Consider the following 20505-nt stretch of genomic DNA (forward strand, 5'->3'; position numbering starts at 1 on the left):
TCAATGCTGACCTTTATTTTGCCTCTTTCAGCTCGTTTCCACCTGTATTTTGCCTCTTGCTGCTGGTTTCTGACTTATATTTTGCCTCTTTCTGCTCATTTTTTACCTTTATTCTGCCTCTTTCTGTTCCCTTCTGACCTTTATTCTGACTCTTTCTGCTTATCGCTGACCTTTATTTTGCCTCTTTCTGCTCGTTTGTCATCTTTATTTTGCTTCTTGCTGCCGGTTTCTGACCTCTATTTTGTCTCTTTCTGCTTGTTTCTCACCTTTTTTTTTTGCCTCTTTCTGCTCATTTCTGACCTTTATTTTGCTTCTTCCTGCACGTTTCTGAACCTTTATTCTGTCTCTTTCTGCTTATTTATCACCTTTATTTTGCCTCATTTCTGCTCACTTCCCATCTCTATATTGCCTCTTTCTGCTTGGTTGTGACCTTTATCCTTCCTCTTTCTGCTCGTTTCCCACCTTTATTTTGCTTCTTTCTGCTCTTTTTTTACCTTTATTCTGCCTCTTTCTGTCGTTTCTCACCTTTCTTTTGCCTCTTTCTGCTTATTGCTGACCTTTATTCTTCCTCTTTCTGCTCATTGCTGACCTTTAGTCTGCCTTTTTCTGCTCCCTTCTGACTTTTATTCTGCCTCTTTCTGCTTGTTTCTCACTTTTATTGTGCCTTTCTGTGCTTGTTGCTGATCATTATTTTGCCTCTTTCTGCTCATTATTCACCTTTATTCTGCCTCTTTCTGCTGGATGCTAACCTTTATTCTTCCTCTTTGCACTAGTTTGTCACCTTTATTTGACTGTTTCTGCTCGTTGCTCACCTTTATTTTGCCTCTTTCTGCTCGTTGCTTTGTTCTGCCTCTTTTTGCTCGTATCTGATCTGTATTCTGCCTCTTTCTGTTAATTTCTCACCTTTATCATGACACTTTCTGCTCTTTGCTGTCCTTTATTCTGCCTCTTTCTACTAGTTTCTCACCTTTATTCCACCTCTTTTTGATCGTTGCTGACCTTTATTTTGCCTCTTTCTTCTCTTTTTCCCACTGGACCACAGAGGTATCCTCAAGGCCCCTGCTGTCCCAGCCGGTTCCCCACTTCCTGTGGCAGCTGACATTGCTGATGCACAGAGGGCGCTGTTGGAAAAGCAGCTCCCTCATTGCAGGAAGAATCTGTTTCATCTCTTTCCCTGCTCACATGAAACCTCTACTTCCAGCAGGGTGGGAGCACTTTAACAGTTCCCACTTGCTGGAACTGAATTGTTTGATATTGTTTCTCCTGCCAAGCGAAAGTACATAGCTATGTCCTGGGAGTGGGCACCATGGGACATAGCAGAAGCCAGCCCTGGGGGTGGCTGTACCAGGGCCATGTATTGTTCCAGGAGTGGGGCTGTCCGGCCCCCCTCTTTTACTTTCCAGGGCCAGTCCCACAAAGGGGGTGGTCCCCGGAGCCCTCTGTTAACTGGGTAGGGGGCTACACAGCCCCTCTTCCATTTTTTAAATATTTGACCTTACGGAGGGGATGGTCCCTGGTAGCTGGGGGACTCTGAGGAGCACCCCAGCAGGTGTTTTTTAGCCCCCAGGAAGTGGTATCTCCAGTGCTGGGGGTGGTCTGTGCGCCCCCCCATCAATGGGGGCACGTGTCCATGGGGCTCAATGAGTCTCAGGGAGGGGCCCAGTGCGCCCCCCTCCTTTTTATAAAAAAGGCCTCCGGGACCTGGATCCACCATGGGCTGTATTAAAAACAAGTGCATGAGTCCACAATTGTTTTTTTTTTGTTGTTTCTGTAGTGGATTCATGGCTCTGTGGCATTTGTGCAGCAATTAACTTTTTTTAAAGTGCTTTTTGGCTCTATCGGGGTCCAGGACCAGGCTGAAGCCCAGTCCCAAGATGGGTGCTAACACTTCCTGGTTGAAGTGTTGGCAGCCCATCAGATTTCAGCATGGGGTCTGTTGGTTCTTCTGAGGTTGCGCTTTCCTGTGCATACATTTTTTTAAATATCTCAAAAACTACTGAACGAATTAACACCAAATAACAAAAAGGGTTCTTTCTGGCTAAGAGCTACCTTTCGGCCAGATTTGGTGAAATTCCATCCAGTGGTTCGGGCTGTAGTTGTGACTAAATTTTCTCTGGGAATTAACATTGGAAAAACACTTTTTGATCCCCTTTTTCTCAGTTTCTGCCTGATGGATTGCACTGCAACGTTTCATTCACAACAAGAATCACAGCAGCACTTTTTTTGCAAACATTTGTGAAGAGTCATCAACTGACACCAAAAATATAGGCATGTCAAAAAAGGCTTTTCCTTCGCGAAACATGGTTCAAACTATAACTACCTATTGGCTACCTAACATACCAAAAACCTAAACACTTAGGTGAAAATGTCAGTTCAAACAGACTGCTTGAAGTTAATAAAACCACTGAAATTCACCAGTTAGTTATCTCAAGTAACTGTAACTTGTGCCCTAAAGTAACTGTAACTCGCGCCCCTGCCTTGCACATTGTTCTCATCAATTATTTCATTTCAGATGTTGCAGTGATATTATGGTTGATGCCATACAATCTGTCATGTGTGATGTAATATGTGAGGTAATTAGCAGTGCAGGCTGAGGGTGAAACTTATTGTTACTTTAGGGAATGAGTTACAGTTACTTCAGATAACAAGAACTGGTGAATTTCAGTAGTTTTGTTTGGTTAAAATTTAATGTTTTAACTGACATTTTCACCTAACTATGACGTCAGTTGAACCTTGTAATTCTTCAGTGAATTCCTAATTTTCTTTTAAATATAAAGTAATATATTATTACAGTTCCTAACTATAATGTCACTTCAACCTTTGTATTTGTTTCAGTGAATTTGTATGGTTTTTCCAACTTAAAGTGTATTATGCATCCCAATGCCTGGCATGGGGTCGGGTGCCCATCCCGGATTGGGGTTGGGCCCAATGTCTGGCCCTTTTGTAGCAATAGAAGCAACCAACAATGTGTGCCAGCTTCAGATTTCCTATGCTTGTACATTAATGGAGAATAGAGGACCTTTGATGGGAGTAGCAAACAATTGTTGCTTGATCCTTAGTTTGTAATTACAACTATAAGAGTCAAAGTGGAATTGAGGCTAAGAAAGCATTGTGCTCCTCCCTTACCATTCAAGTTATTCTTATCTGGAAGCACAAATAAATTGTTTTCATAAGCACCAATAGCGTCTCTCATAAAGTGGGTACTTCTCCTTTGTCAGCTGCCCAAAACAGTAATGAACTGCCTCTGTGCAACAATAATTATCACACAGCACGGATGCCCATACAATGCATTAATGATGAAGACAGTCCTATTTATCTGACAATGTATCCATTGTGGGCCTCCAATTAACCTACTGAACAGCTGCCTCTTTCACCCTTGCAATCTGAAAACAGCACCTGGGGCCTCCAGTGACTGTTCTCTGGAACTTTTCTCTAGTACCAAGATTAAACAAAAACAATATCAAACAATTTGTCTGCCTCATTGAAGGACATACCACATTGCTATTATCCTATTTTGCCTTTCACCGACCCATTGCCTAATTTGCAAGAAGTAAAGGTACACAAGCCCAATAAGTCATAATGAATAATGTCAGGATTCAGTCAACTAATTTAATAAATGTGTTTGGGACATTGAGATCAAGACTACAGGGCTCATAAATGAACCTATTGCACATTTGCTAATTAGGTCATTTTTTTAAATAATTTTTTTATTAAAAATTCCGTACCAGATATTACAATACAGCACAGCATGGAATCCATCAATTAATAGTAAAAAAAACAATAAAGAGAACAACCAAGAAGATCACATATTATAAGTAAGTAGCTTCAATGTTACCTCATAGCACTTTCTTTTAGATAGGGTAATCCAAACAACATGACATAACAAAAATGTTTACCCCATTTGATCTTTCCATCTCCGTATTGGATCCCAGATTCTCAAACCCAGTTGTCTCCCCTTTCGTCCTTTCCGTTCATAAATCCCTTTTTCTAAGTTATAGACTGACAAAAGAATAGACAACCATTGATTCCTTGTGGGAGGTACCTTATCAAGCCATGCTCTTGCTATCACCAGCCGAAATACTGCCATGCGACAAAAACAAACTCTCGATTAGTAGCCTCACTCTCTGTTGTTATTCCCAAAAGAACCACAGTAGGTGTAATTGTAATCCGAATTCCTACGTTTCTTACCAGAAAACCCTCCACCTCCCTAATCAAAGTAGAGAGTTGAGGACAGGTAGCGAAAATATGAAGTAAATCCGCTTGTGAATGATTGCACCGTGGACAATTTGTCCCTAAAGTACCACCTCATTGTGCTATTCTTGCTGGTGTATAATACAGACAGTATAACGTTTTATAATGCTGTGATTGTAATGGTGCCGAACATAGCACTGTACGACCCAGATCCAATGATTCCTGGAACCAAGCGAACTCAATACCCAACTTCATGGCCCATTTGTTACCCTATTTATCGAGATCATCTTTTTTACCAGCTAAAAGGCATGCGTAGAAGCTGCGTATATTACAGTCTCTCCCCTTCTCGATCTTATCCAAGATTTCATTATTCTTAAACCTTATAAACCCTCCTTGTTTAGCATTCAGGAAGCTAATTAGGTCATAACAATGAGTCCTTTGACTGTCATGGGGCATGTAAGTGTGTACAAAAAGTACCCTAATATGCACCTAGATTTTGGAGATTTACAATTAGTCTGTAAAGTTTTGAAACTTTTTTTCCACAGTCTGCCAGTATCAATGGTTCAGATGGCTATGGATCAAGCGAGGAACCAAAAACAGAAAATGCATCATTAGAACCTTCTGCCAGTGAAAGGAAGTCAAAGGTAAGGTCTTTGGTAAAGATCAATTGTGAGATGCAAATTAAATGTTTTTTATGGCATAAAGTATGCCCTGCCTTTTAAAGGAATGACACAAGAGGCAGAGTTCCTTTATAAGGTCCTGGAACTCAGAGATGACTTTTAGTATCATTTTAATGTATGGCTCAGAGATGACTTTTAGTATCATTTTAATGTATTCCTTATAATACATGGCCAGACCATATCCTTCCCACAAACCACTTATATCCTTGGTGTTGTGTTCTTTCATATGAAATTAGAATCTCTAGTGCAAAATCAAACACACCAAAAAGCAGTCAGATATTTGTTACAAAACATATTAGAATCCGTTTAGTACAAGTCAGATTTCAAAATACTGTAGTTTAGATTGTGTAGAAACGTTCAGAGTAGAAAAAATAAACATGTTTCTACAATTATCTCTGTTCTGCTTATCACTGTTCATTTAGAAAAACACAGCAGAAGAAGGGAAATTATGTTTTGATTTTTTTAAGTGATGTCAGATCTCAACTGTATTAAATTATTCAAGTTAAGTGACTATGTCATTTTTTTTTGTACAGGCGATTGCATGCTCCTGTGTATTATATTGTGATAATGCATTATATTAACAACATTACACTTGTATATGGCACTTGTATATGACACTAAGGCAAAAGCTGAGAAGACCTGCATAAAATGTAAACAATCTATTTTAGTTGGTTTCAGGTGGTAATTCATTTAATATGTAATGTTGTGTAGTTGGGATGATGTTTTTGCCATGCAAATAAAGGAAATTTAAATATAGGACATGGTTGAATAGCAGGTGAGGTGTGTTACCGCTGTGCATGTGCATTCATGCCACAGAAACGTGTTGAGAGGTTTGGTTTATTTTGGGAATTATGCCACTCTTTTTCTTCTGAATATATTTGATATGTATTACATAAGTATTTACGATTGGTAGAGTCAATCATATGATGTTATACATTTTTCAATAATGTATGAATTTTACACAATCTACATTTGGAACTACATTTAGAAAACATTTTTTATAGCAAGTAAAAATTGGAACGCAGTAATATCGTATCAGGATGTGTGCTAATAGTGCTACTTTGTAGATTGTTTGGAAAGACCATGAAACGCCAAGAGGCAAAAGAGATGTGAACACAGATAGAGTCATACTACTTACTTACTTAAGGGCATATTTTAGCACAGCCAAAGAAATAATGTTTACTGATGATGAGTAATTGCTGTGAAAGGATGACATGTCGATAGACTGACGACTACAGTTCAATCCACAGGCAATTCAATGCTTGGTAGCATACTATATAAAAGTTGTCAATAAAACTATGTGCAGCAGCAGTTATATTGGTGTTTGCTGCTGCCAGAATATTGATTTGTTTATTTGTACCCTTAATGTTGGCTATTTTGATGCCAAATGTTAATCTGCTTTTGTGTTAAGAGTATGGGTTGAAAGAATAAAAAAGTGCAAAAACTGGATGCCAGAAACGTAATAAGTCTATATATATATATATTTATATATATATATTTGTTTTTCTTGATTTTGCCATGAATTAAAAGAATTCACGCTTCATGAATCTGAGCACTGATCGTCTTTTCAATATAGGAATAAGGCACTTGTGCAGGATATCTATATATATATATATATATTCACTTAAAAAAACATAGGTTTCACACATGTTATAGTTAGCTGGGCATTTCCCTCGTAAAAAACCAATGAAATTCCCCCGTTATAGTTAGTGCAGGCAACTATAACTCACGCGACCGCAATGCTCTGCTGATAAATCTCGGAGTGTGCGCACACTGCGCGAACCTCGCAGAATTTTTTCCGTTTGGGTGGTGCGCGCAGGGTGCACGCACTCAGCGATTTTTCGAAAAGAAAAGAAAATTTTTTTGGGCCCTTGGGGGTCCTTCTGGGACCCCCTGACCACGGCTAGGGGGTCAGGAACTGTCCACCCTGCCCCCTTTTCACGTTCTCCACATTTGTTTTTCACCCCCTCAGAGTGCGAGAGACAAAATGGCAGCCGACACTTCCTGGTTTCGACCGATTCGAATGTTTACTAAGATCTAACAACCAATCAGAATTGCGCTCGCGCACGGCAAGGTGCGCGCGTACAGATATATATATTGACTTAAATGCTATTTTCTCTGGAAATACCGAACAGATTTACACCAAACCTGCAAAAGGCACTTCATGGACCTTATGGCTACCTCTCTGCCAAATTTCACGTAATTCTGTTCAGCTGTTCGGGCTGTAGCTGCGACTAAAGTCCCTATGGAAAAATCCATGGGGAAAACGCGTTTTGGGACCCCCCCTTTTTCTCGGCCCCCGCTTGACGAATCACCCCGAGACTTTCAGGGTAGGAGCGGAGCGGAGCGCCCCATTAGTTTTGAAAATTTCGCGAGGATTCGTCAATCGGCGCCAAAGTTATTCAAAATAGAATTTTGAGATTTCCTATGGAAACTCGGTCCTAACTATAACTATCTACTGGCGACCGCCAGTAGATAATATAGACACACACACACACATATATATATATATATATATATATTTTTATATATATATATATATATATATATATATATATGCGTAAACACATGTACAATACAAAATAGAGATCTAAAGTTCCCTAAACACAATTAACGTACTTAATCTAATCCCGGACACCCCTAGCCCTTCTCTGATCCTACTCATATCACTAACTGTAACCCTACCTCTCAAACGATAAGCATACACCTCATTCCTAATGTTCCTTTCATCAACTAACTAATAATGGTATCCGTATCAGTCTTCCCATGGATTGAAGTACTCTAAGTCCTTCACTTACACATTCTCAAATCCTTATACTATTCCCATCTACAATACCAAACCTTCCCTTTAGCTTTGTACACTATCCATGTCCAACGCTATATAGATCTGACAAGGCAACACAATATACCACATGACAACCGGGTATAAAAGTAACATAAATACTTTGGGCCTGTTTCAGAACTTACATTTGAGTAATTTACACTTTTTTCGGCTATTCACAAACTACAAATGTACATTCACTCCAAATGTGTAAGTTACATGTCTCCACCAAATTAAAGGGCCTGGAGCGTATATAATTTTTTGTAATTTACACTTTTTAGATGTTTGCTACTTTTGGCTATTTACAGCATCTGACTGTAACTTACACTTTTGGAGTTAATTTACACTCAGATTTTGTGAATAGTCAAATCATGTAAGAATTATTTCAAACCAATTTGACTGGGTTCATCTGAAGACATAATTGTAAGTCAAGCATGTGCTAGAAAAGATGTACTGACTAAATTGGCCCTACATGGCATTAATAGGGTCTTCTTTGTTATAATGAATATTGAGAAATCTTTTGAAACAAACACATTCAAATATGTAGAATCTGAAGACTATTGGGGTAGAGTTGATATATGATGTAATATAAATGTGATAAGTGCCGGTAGTCCAGTGCTCTTTTTATGTGCAATGTAAAAAGAGTGCCTGACCATAACCCATCCCATAACTCAATAACTAACCACAATCACTCAGTAACCATAAACCTGCTCTTTGGACTTACGTTTTTTAATATTTTAAACTTTTTGTTATCTTTCTAACTAAGTTTTCTTTCCTTTGTGAAAAATTGTTACGCCTTTTTTTTATTTTTCTGTCTTGGACTTTTCAATCGCTTGTTTTTTTCTAATGCTTAGTGTCTCATTTTTTTGTCTTTGTCATTTATTTTCAAAATGTGTAGGGCATCCTTTTGCGCAGTATTTGCAGCTGTCATGTGTGTTTTGCAGTATGGATGAGTACTGAATGTCTGTGTTATACTGCACACATTTAGGAAGAGGTAGTTTTCCGTGGTAAATCTAATTCTGGCTCAGTGCACAATTGGCTAGCCTGGAAGGTCACACATATGCTTCTGAAAGACTCCTGGTGCATTTAGAGCAAACCTTCAACTTTTATAGGATTAACAAATTATCCTTGGCTCGCCTATATGCCTTATGTAAGATGATAATACCACTACACTAAAATGAAAGAAAACCACATTAAGATAACATATTTATATCTTGAAATGATTATTTTAATGATCTACCATTACTTTATTGTTTTGAAGTATTGATAACTTGAGGACCTAGCCATGGGGGCTACATAAGGGCTTTACATACAGCATAAAATAATGTCCTGCTGTGCGTTTGTCACAGCAGTGTGGAAGTTGCTTACAAAAATATCCATCACATTTGTATCATTAGTACACATAGTACAGTAACCATATTCAGAGAAACAGTGAAGAATGATATTGTAGTGGGCGTAGTGGGAAATAGGCGTGGCTGGTCTTAGATTCCTATGACCCATCCAAGTATTGTGTGTCTAATTTGACTGTGAATCGGTTTGCGGGGTCAGGGAGTAAATTGACAAAAGAAGAGTTTTCCTGAAAATTAAGAATTAGTGTAGAAGTCTTAGTTTGGAGGAGAGGTGGAGGGTACTGAAGCAGCCACAGAAGGTATATTACTCTGCCAAGTAGTCACTGAAACATTAACAGTGAGTTGACATTGAAAATGTATTTCTAATTCATCGACACTCTTGGTACTAGTACACTTAGTTGATTAAATTCCTAAAACAACATCTAAATGTCAAAAATGGCAAATCTCCCTTCACCATCCATAGTCCTTTCTATCCGAATGAATTGTGTTGCATAAATAAAATCATAAATGTTTATGCTAGAAAAATATAGTGTTGAGTTTCATTTAAAACAGATAATTCCGGACATAACAATGCAAATTTACGCTTTGTATGAATAAAATCCCTATGATAAAAACTGAGTCTACTACCTCAAAGAAAAGTAAATGTATCAAACATTTTCAAAGAGGAAGCGGTGTGTATAGACACAGTAAAATGAATGCATCCGCCTATGTCAACCCACTGGTCACCCCACCGGTTTCTCCCAAGGGACCCTTTATCGCCAATTCTTCCTGATACCAACTCTAGCGCTGTTTTAGCTGTGTGATCATCTCCACTTTGCTAGAGGGTCTTCATTTCTGTTATGCTCCTGCACATTACTCACAGCAAGTAATACAGTGGGAAATGTGTTATTTAGCTGTGCTCTGCCTGTTAAGGGCTTTATTTACCCTACTTAGTATGCCAAAGTGTGACATGTGTATGTAGTCCAGTGCACTGTTGCCGGGTATATGTGTCTTCTTTTTGTACATGCAAACCTTTCACTACAGAGGAATTAAAAAAAATATGGGAACTTCGTTTTCAAAATTGGAAATTTGCATGAGGTCAAAGGTCAATACGCGCAAACCCCTTGCCTCTATGATCAGAGTTGGATATTGGGCAACCTTCTGCTTGACTCCGATCACCATCCCGAGCTAGCTCTGCAGCTTGGTAGTGGTGTTGTGGTCCGGTTGCAGGTTCTTCTCTGCTGTGGTGGATCCCAGGTCTGTGTTTCAGGGTCGACCACTAAACATGAAATGAAAAGCAAAGTGTATCTGGACCCTTTCACCTTCCATCTTTCTCCTCCATTTCCTCTCAATGAATACTTCACTTTTTCTCACCTTTTGAATATTTCCCTTCATATCTGGTGGACCCATCTGTGTGTGAAATAATTATTAAATCCAGGGAAGAGCAGAGTATTATAAAAATGTAGGAGTGATCCTCTCGATTTCCTATTTTTCTAATATATGTGCTGCTAAAAAGATATGATGTGAGGGGTCTGTAGAACACTGTGACGCTGCCTCTGCTTAAAGAGACAAACAGCTTCATTTGTAAATATGGTCTTGAGAAAAACGTCAGATGTAGTGCTTTGATCCAAGCAAAGTAGCGTATTCTTTTCCTGAAACTCGTCCCACCCACGTAATTGGCAGTTGTACATTTATTGAGCGAACGTCTTCTGTCTTCTGAAGAAGACATGTGTGTCAGTGTGAACTGACTGCTTGTGCCAGACATTTTATGTAAAACAGGCAGAGTGGGAAGGATTCTGATTCAGAATGTGCTGCCGCGTTCTTGTTCTCGCAATAATTTTAACGTGTTTGGTTGGTTCTTGATTGGCAGCAGCGTTTAACCTGCCGGGCAAGGTGGCATTATATATTAATGAAACAGGTATGTATATGTATACATATAAATGTTTTCGAAACAGGTGATTGCCGTTTAATGTCAATGCTTAATTACCATTCTAGGCGAGTCAAGCGGACGAGGAATGCACTTTTTTTCTGATTTGGGCATACCATAATGTGTGTGAAGATACAGAACGAAAATAATGAAAGCCTTCATTCGAACAAGTTCGCATAATTATTATTCAAGCGTGTTGATTACATTGTGTACCTTGGAAGAGCGGGCTGTCTGTGCCTGACAGCTAGTGTCCCTCGGGCAGCTACATCTTGCTTTTGCTCCTGGGCTTTGGTGCTGCCTCTCCCTACTTTGACCTAGAAGGGATAGGGCTCCAGGAGCATATATACTTCTTTTGTTTCCATTAATGGTGATCCACGCAGTTGCTAAGCATCAATAGGAAGCTACCACTAAAAGATTGGATAAATGGTCATTCGGAGATTGTTGGGTGTTAAAGTATGATGTTGCAGGGATTCTGCTTATGCGCAGAACTATGCGCAGGAACCCAGGCCCTCAGTGAATTGCGGTGTACCAAAAACTCACCTCAGAACCCAGAACCCCCTATCCGGCCAGCATCAGTGTCCCATTCGTTATCCGAGGTTTAGCTCGGCGGTCCCAATGTATAGACAACCCAGAACAAGCGACTTAGTATATTTCTCAGGAATGGTGGGAATCAGAAACACCTTTTCGTAATTAATCTCGTACCAGTCCACAACAGAATAAACAGAGACACGGGAAAAGTTTAAAGAGTTTATTTTATAAACCTTGTGTCCTAATATGCAGCAGTTTGGCTAACATTAGCAGACAAACGATTAAAATCAAAACCATCAGCATAGTTACAATACCATATAAAATGAAAGGAGAAATCATACTAAAATGACAGTGGCTCAAGGCCACCTTCCTTTCTCTAACACACTAATAGTATTATTAGACTAATAAAAGGTCTCTTGGCTTGAATGGGGAACCCCATACCGTATAGATCACCTCAGAGAGTTCACATCACAGGATCATCTATGCTCTGCTCCTAGGAACGCTCTTCTTCCGAATGTGTTGAAAACATGTAACACTGCAATATTAAAAGCATTCGACTTTCAGGTATTTGCAGCTGTGTGCGTGTTATGGCTAAACTAGTGGGCCGATCAACCTGAACTCAACAACATGCATCGTCTAGCGATCCAGACTGTTTCCGTTACACTGTGTACAGACCAAGGTCGCTATTCACTGTTTAAGGTGTTAACAACAGACAGTTCTCATGTGAAGCAAAGTCGAGTAAGCATTTCTCAATTCTAATAACATGTGACTACAGTGTCGTGTGCAAAAGCAGCAAAAGCGGCAAGATGGCTTTCTAACATCTAACGCGGTTATGCTAACTTAGCGTTGTACATAGGTAGATAACGATCATCACTACAATGCATGATGTTATTGCCACTCTCCCTGATGTTTTGAGGAATAGACTTCCATGTATATACCACAGATCACAAGTGGTCATACAAATGTCCCCACACCCCAGTCGATATACTTTAACAATCACCTATTTACATCCTCAAACAACCCATAAGACCCGATTATGATGTTGGGCGGATCGCCACCGAGAAGCTGTCGGTGGCCGTCCTTCCAACATCTGTGGCTGCGGTCCGACCGCTGCATAATGTTGTGGTTGGTCTGAGTGCAGTGGGTGGAGGGACCAACAGACTCCTCCGACAGGCTCAAGGAGCACGTTGGCGCGTCGGTTGGAGCGTAATCCCTACAATAGGGACGGTAACTGTGGAGGCACCACCATAGGAATTATGATGACCCTTTTCCTTCTGCCTTTACATGGTGGTCTGCCCCCATGGGCCTCTGCTACAGGACCAGGGGGGAACATGTGGTGCCCCCCCCCCAAACACCCATGCACAGGTGCCTGGCACAGCACGCATGGATGTTTGAGGACTGCCCATTTTCCGACTGCCTGCATGGCGGTTGCTTTGTAATTGGGCAGACATAACCACCGACATACAGTCGGTCGGACACCTGCCCGAGGAGCTGGTGGTCGGACGCTCGTCCGACCGCCATCATAATGAGATCCCAAGAGTGCTAATTTAGGTAGAGGTTTCACCAATTGCAGCAATTGTTAAAGAAGACAAATCTTGTAGTTGGATGAGAATGATGCGGAGATACTATGTCTAGGCCTATGGGAAGTTATGGTTGTGAGAAGAGTGGAGTGAGGGCTCTGTGACTGCATTGTTGTTGAAGTTGGAAATGCAGAGCTGGTGGCTATGTTTATAGCAGTCAATAGAAATCACATCTGTGCCGTCAGAATACTTATGCTACCATCTAGAATCACCTCTCTCTAGGCCAGTTCACCAACTCTTAATATCCATAGTCCAAAATGCAATGATATTAACCAGGCCAAAGCTCCATTCCTCTTAAGAGGCCAATCTCACCTTTTCACTCGACTACTAAAACTAAATATAGGCATCTGGTATGTGTGATAATGTGATTTTAAGGCTAGAACATTTTAAGTATGTTGACACTAAAATGTTCCATTTATCACCATCAATAATGAATCAAGCCTACATGTAATAAAAACTTTATATGAGCATTAGTGGATTCTGTGTGCAAGAAAACGAAGAATTAGTGGAAGAAGGGGGCAACTACCCACTTCAAGTGATACTCACAATCCTTGTCAGGGTGCACCACCAAAATGCCACCTATGGTGGTCAACTGGTTGAGGTAGACTGGGACCTAGATGCGATTTGAGGCCAAGTGTGAGTCAGATACATGGTGCAGGTTGGACCTAGTCAGAGGTTTTAACTTCAGACTTCGTCTCTGAAATTGAAATCTAAAATCTTCAGGGGAGCAAGACAGCTGTTGGTTGAGGTCCCGGGAAAGCCCCTGACATTTGGCGGGAAAGCTAAGAGAGGAAGAATTTGAATTTCACTCCCAAGGAAGGTTCCTCACCAGCCAGATACTTTTGGTGCCTTTGTCCTTGACGATTTCTACATTGACTCTGAGTCACTTTTTTGGAACTGAGATTTATCCAGCAGACAAAACTGAAGGTAGTAGGAGAAAAGGGTTCCAGAGGCCAGATACCTTCTCCACGAGGTCCAGCAGAATCAGATTTAGCTGCGTGCTATCTACAAATGGAATTGACCTGAATATTTAGCCCAGCAGCAATGCTACTTGGTCAAATTGACCTGGCAGCATTGTTCAAGTCCTACGAACGTCTTTGTAGCCAAAATGTTTCTAAGGCCCAAGTTTCTCATGATATTAGTAGGAGTATACTTTTTCACAGCTCAGGGTTCCAGGACCTAACGAACATTACTTGGGGGTCAAGACTCACTCCAGCAGAAGCCAAAAGTAGGATCCAGGGCAAGTCCATTTGAAACTGGGCAGCTAGGTAGCAGCAGGAAAAGCATCTTGCACCTTATGTCCCTGTAGCTTGAACAGGTCAGCCTTATGACACTTGGAGTCCATTTTTGTGCCCTGGTTACAAGAGCGAGAGAGTAGTTCCAGTCCTTCAGGGCTCTTCTGAGGAATCAGACAGTAGTTTCCTCCTGTTCTGATCTATCTCAGGTCCAGTAGTGTCCTGAGAAGGGTATTGGGGTTAAAGCCAATACAAAGAAATGATGGACGGAGCGCTTAAACTTTTCAGACACTCACCCCCAGTCACAGATCTGAGTTGAATCCATCATCGTTCTTCAGCTCACTTCACCACCCCAGTTCAGACCCAGCCACATGCAAATCATATGAGAACAGTCTAGCCCGAACTGGCAAGGCAGGTCTTCTATGGACTGGAAACAAGCATCCTGGGACCTGTTTCGGGGTAACACCCCTCATCAGCCAGGCTAACTTGAATCCAGTGGCAAAGTGAGCAAGGGCATACCCTGACAACATAGGGCAAACAAAGCAAACACAAAGAGATGATGGACGGACATTGGGGATGCCATATTTAAATCTGACACCAGCTTGTGTGTGTTGGTGAACCTTGGTTCCTCCCTAACCAGTGGAAAAAATTGTTCTAGGGATTACCCAACCCACCTATTCAGCATTTCCTATCTGCCCTACTGCAAACACACCCACAGTGCCCCAATCTGCCTAATTCCAAGTGGTGAAACCCTTCTTTCATTGTCCATAGCCTGTGCGCTCACCCCAGGAGTATGGCCAAGCAAATGAGCAACCCCTCCTCTGTGGTCACTTCAAACAAGGTCTAGGGACAGCTCCCTCCCTAATATGATTGAAGCCTGGCTTACTGGGAGAACAAAGAAAGGACCTTGTCAGTAGTCATCTATCTGTGTCAGGCGAGCCCCTTTGAAGTTAAGGCAAATGCAAAGACATTCTACATAATATTTATGAGATATCTCACTTGACAAGTGATTTTGGCCTTTAATAAATATTACAGAGAGTCCAATAATGAAATCACCATGTGTTTTGTAGCCTGTTTTGTAGACGGAGATGGCTTTCATAAAATGAATTTTGAATCCTGGTGTTCAATGGATCAGCCTACCTTGATACAGTGGAAATAGCTTTTAGGGTGTTTTCAGTGAAAGGACATCTTTAGCATTACATTTCAACCTGTCCTACTTTAAGAAATAATACACCCTGCCTTATGGGCAATAAGGCCTACTTAGGGGTGACTTATTAATAATTATAAGTAAGATGTAGATATGTCAAATGGATGTACTTTGACAGGTTGAATTGCACTTTAGAAGCCTGTCACTGTATTAGATGGTGTAATAAGCGCTGTACTCCACTAATGACATTTGACTTACAGGCACTTATACTTTGTACCATATCCTAGGGTGTTATTGGTAATATATAGGTAAATATGCAAATTAGGAGTATACCATTTTCATCAGGTTGAAAGGAGGCGCACAGACACTTTTCCACTGGTTAGCAGTGTTAAAGTGCGCATTGTTCTACAGCCAGCAAAAACACTTAAATCTAAATATTTGGGGGTACACCACTCAAAAGATTTTCATATCATTCACTGGGGCTATTTCAATAGAGGTAGTTCAGATGGCATTCTTTCATGTTATAATATATCTTGAATGTCTGGTCTATATCAAAGACAATAGTTAAGGAGGCACTCTTTTATTATAACATATCTTGAAAGTCTGATTTATATTTAAGACAATAGCTGAAAAAGCGCTCATTCATATTGTAATATATCTTGAAAATCCAATCTGTTCTGGTGAAGCTTTGAGTCCCTCACCTTCATAGTTGCTTCAGCAATTTCTGTCTTCACAAGAAATTGTTTTCATCTAACAGGAGATCCTGGTATAATGACTCCTATAACATGCAAAATTCGTCTTTTTATTGGCTTTTCTTGACCTTGTTTGCCTACACAGTCTTTTGATAATTAAAGGGGCAGAATATAAGTCTTTAAGTAATAGTAGGGAAAAGGAGAGCCATAGAGATGTAAAAGAAGGAGGAAGAGTGGCCGAGAGAATTGCCTGCTGTGAATAGTATCTCTACATATGCGAGGCTTTTGTTTGCTATACAGAGAGCAGTGCAAGAAATAGCAGAAAGAAAAGACTAGCTATTTTTAATCTAAAGTTAGGTGAACATTAGAGTGCTTTACAGGAGTTAAAGGGACACTTTTGTTAAAAAATGTATCTAAAATGATGTGAACTTTCTTATGGGTTGATGAGACAATGCACAGGGTACATCAAAAAGCTGTGGCAGCAGCACACTCATTTTGTTAATTGTAAGAACCACATTGAGCTAAAGACAAAATTAGAGTGAATACCAAGGCAACTAATGAATGTGGTACCATTACATTCTTGTCCATTGTAGCTAGTGGAACCATATGGTAGGGCAACATTAAGCAGAATATTAATAGAACAAATAAAGTTTGGGCTTCTTATGCACATAGATCTTACTATGATCTGAACTAATATGGAAATACACGTGTCAGACTGTCCAGAAACCATAATATTAGAGATGTAGAGGAGAAGCAATTGTCAAGAACAGTGGGCTCGTAAGGGATTCCAGGACCCTTGAAACACATAGGTTGTTGAATAAAAATCTCAAGCATGGAGACTTCAAAGAAAGGTCTTTGTAGTGCACCGGACCCTGCCGTTTCCTGGCCCTTGCTCCAGACACACCACAGGGGGGTATGCAGCACTTTGTGTGGGGACAGGCATGGCTCTATGCAGGTGCCACTGTATCTCAGGAAGACTCATAAGCCTGGTGATGGGCCATCAGGATATGCAGGGCACACCTCAGCTCCCTTTGTGTGACTGTTGGAATGCAAAAAGCCCAGATGTCACCCTGATCCAGATGTGTTTTCTAGGGACAGGCAGGGGCACAGAATGGTTAAAGGTTCTAAAAGTGGCATTTTCAGATTTGAAATTTAAAAACAAACTTCATTAAAATATGTGTTTTTAAATTGTGAGTCCAGGGACACCAAGCTCCAAATTTCTATATGCTCCTCCCAATTAAAGGTAACACTTGTAAATTGTTACACAACAGCTCCAATGCTAGCCTATAGGAGAGATAGGTCTTGCAGTAGTGAAAAACAAATTTAGCAGTGTTTTTCACAACCAGTACATGCAAAACTCAAACATACATGCCCTACCTTTTAATTATGTTGCACCCTGCCCTTGGGGCTACCTAGCGCCTACTTTAGGAGTGCCTTACATGTAATAAGAGGGAAGGTTTGGGTCTGCCAAGCAGGTGAACTAGCCAGGTCGACATGCAGTTTAAAACTGCCCCACAGGCAGTGGCAGACCTGAGACATGTTTGAATGGCTACTCATGTGGGTGGCACGCCAGGCACAATAAGTGCTGCAGGCCCACTAGTAGCATTTGATTTACATGCTCTGGGCACAGGTAGTGCACTGTTCTAGGGACTTATCGGTAAATCAGATATGCCAATCACGGAGAAACCAAAAGCCAGTGCAGTTTGGACTCATAGCACAAGCACTTTAGCACTGATTAGCAGTGGTAAAGTGCCCAGATTCCTAAGCCCATCAAAAACGAAGTTCAGCACACAGTCAACAACAGGAGGTCAGAAGCCAAAAGACAGAGGAAAACATGCCAAAAGATGGCAAGTCTAACAGGAACATTTGTTAAAACTGAAAATAAGTTTTTACAAAATACCAAAATTAGGTCAGAGATTACACAACATGGAGCCGAGAATATAAACTCTATTATCACAGTATAATCCACTGGTTTTTGCTAAATATATCTGCAGTTAATGCTGGGCTTGATCTGACCATGTATATAATCATATATATGTACAACATATTTCACAAATTCAATAGAAATGGTATTGTTATTCTTGATACTACTTATTTTAAAGACCACTCTGCAATTGATACTGACTCCATGTTTCCACCTCAATAAACTACACATCTTGTCAATAGGACCAAAGCCCATGGAGGTAGCACTGAATGTGTCCCAGACTCTGCAATAAAAAGTACTTAAATTGTTGTAAGTCAACTCTTTTGAAGCAGCATCTTGCGAATCGATGGGGTCAACCCCCAGCACATGGGCAGCAGTTGTGCCACAGATGCCATAACATATTATGAAGATGCTTTAAAAGACATTTTCAGTTCTGTTCTCCACCCAAACACCCACGGGGAATTTCCCACCAGGGCTGACCATAAAAGAGAGCTCTGTTCTACTCTATTTCTTGATTAACTGAGTATTCTGTGTGTGATGCAACTTATGTGCATAATATGTAGAAGTGAGACATGCTAAGCAGAGAACTTGCAATGTCTCTGCAGTAGCAGAATTCTTACATGCTACTTCCTAGTCCATCGTTATTTTGCACACCATATCACCTCAGTTTGGAACCATTTATATGCACAACAGTCTTGACCCTGCTCCAACGGGAACAGTCCAGACCAAAATGTCAGGCCAGGTCCTCTCTGAACTTAAATACAAGCAATCCAGGACCGGTACTGCCTGAGTAAGGGCTTATCAGCCAGGTATAGCTTGGTTCCAGTGACACAGTGTGCATGGGACACACTTTAGATTATTTTACCAGGGTACAATCTAAGGATTCCTGGAAAATTATGTTCCTCATCACAGTATTTGTACCACCAGCATGACAAAATAATTTTTGAGAAATTGTGGTATATGGCAATCAACATTGCGTACTTATGGAAATTAATTAAAAACATAGATCTGTGAAGTAAAGATGTGTATGGAATGTGTCGGACAGTTTGTATGACATGTATTTCAAGGTAATTTCACAATATGCTATCAAATGTATTTGCAGTCAATTTGAGATTGGGGCCAGATGTACAAAAAAGTCAGTTCGCGATTTCCTCATTGCGAATTTTCGTGATTCACAATTAGGAAATGGCAAACAGCTATGTACAACAGTATCTCAGACACTGTTTGCAATTCCCAATGACTCACAAATGGACCCATTAGAAATGGCTACAATCACAGGGATGGTGGCCTGCTGGGGTCAGCAGACTACCATGTCTGTGATTGCGTTTTAAATAACGCACATTTTTTTGTAATGCAGATGGTTTTTCTTAAAGGAAAACGGGCTGCATTACAAAAATTAAAAAGACAATTTTAATTTTCATTTTTTAACAGTAGGCAGTGGCCCAGACAATTAAAATACCCCCACCCCCACTTTGATCCATCCCTCAAACGCCGTCAGGTGAGCAAAGTGAATAATCTCCACCCACTCTTGATGAGGTCCCTTAATCCAGCCTTCTGTCCATTTATTTCTCCATCTTTCAGACCTGCCATGCATCCATACATCTATCCATCTTTTCATGTTTCCACCCAAACATTCATCCTCTCACCATTCCATCCATCCACCCTCTCATCATTACAGTCTTGCATCCAACTTCTATCCGTACTTCCATCCATTCCTCCATACTTTTACCCATTCATCCATCTATTTGTTTTCAAACATCCACCAATTCACCCTCCTTTTATCAATCCACCAATTCATTGTTTCACCCTTCCATCCAACCGTCTAATCATCCATCCACCCTTTCATCTAGCCTTTCATCATTACAGACACTTTCTTTCACCCACCCATATAAATGTTGTTTTCCCCTTCCATCTATTATTCCTTTTATCCTTGAATTGATCCTTTCATCCACAGTTCCTTTCTTATTTTTATAGGACTTTCCTCTTGCTCTTCCTTCCAAACCTCTCTCCCACTCTCTCTTTCATTACCTCTCTTTTTCTCTTCATTTATTTGCTGTGGTTCACTCCTGATCACTGTGTTGTTTATTGTTTTCCTTTCCTTTTGATTTTTTTAATAGCTTTTGTCTGCAGATCTGCAGCCAGGACAGGGTCCTAAATAATTGTCAACACCACCCCGCTTAAGCTGTGTAAGTGGGGGATTCACAACGCCACTGCAGTGGCCCGTGGGACCACTGCCTGCTCCAAAAAAAAAATTTCACCCACATTCACACAGGGGGAAGAGCTCACTTGGGGACCCCTCATCGTTTGTGAATGTGTAACCACCAACTTGAAGCTGGTGGTAACTGCAAATGTTTTGCGACCGCATTCCCGGTCACAAAACATTCCTACATACCAGTGCGACTCGCTATTAGAAAGGGACGCCCTTCACATGCCCCTTCCTAATAGCAAACTC

At 40.6% G+C, this 20505-nt stretch overlaps 1 protein-coding gene across 1 annotated transcript in view; it reads left to right on the plus strand.

The window, feature by feature from the left end:
* Positions 1–20505, plus strand: part of DLG2 (discs large MAGUK scaffold protein 2) — a 4361751-nt gene that overhangs the window by 135186 nt on the left and 4206060 nt on the right. Inside the window, exon 3 of the mRNA XM_085623221.1 lies at positions 4737–4835. Within this exon, the coding sequence (XP_085479347.1) occupies positions 4737–4835 (99 nt within the window). The remainder of the gene's footprint in view (positions 1–4736; positions 4836–20505) is intronic.

The sequence above is a fragment of the Triturus cristatus genome, chromosome 8, assembly GCF_964204655.1.
Source record: "Triturus cristatus chromosome 8, aTriCri1.1, whole genome shotgun sequence".
Classification (NCBI taxonomy): Eukaryota; Metazoa; Chordata; class Amphibia; order Caudata; family Salamandridae; genus Triturus; species Triturus cristatus.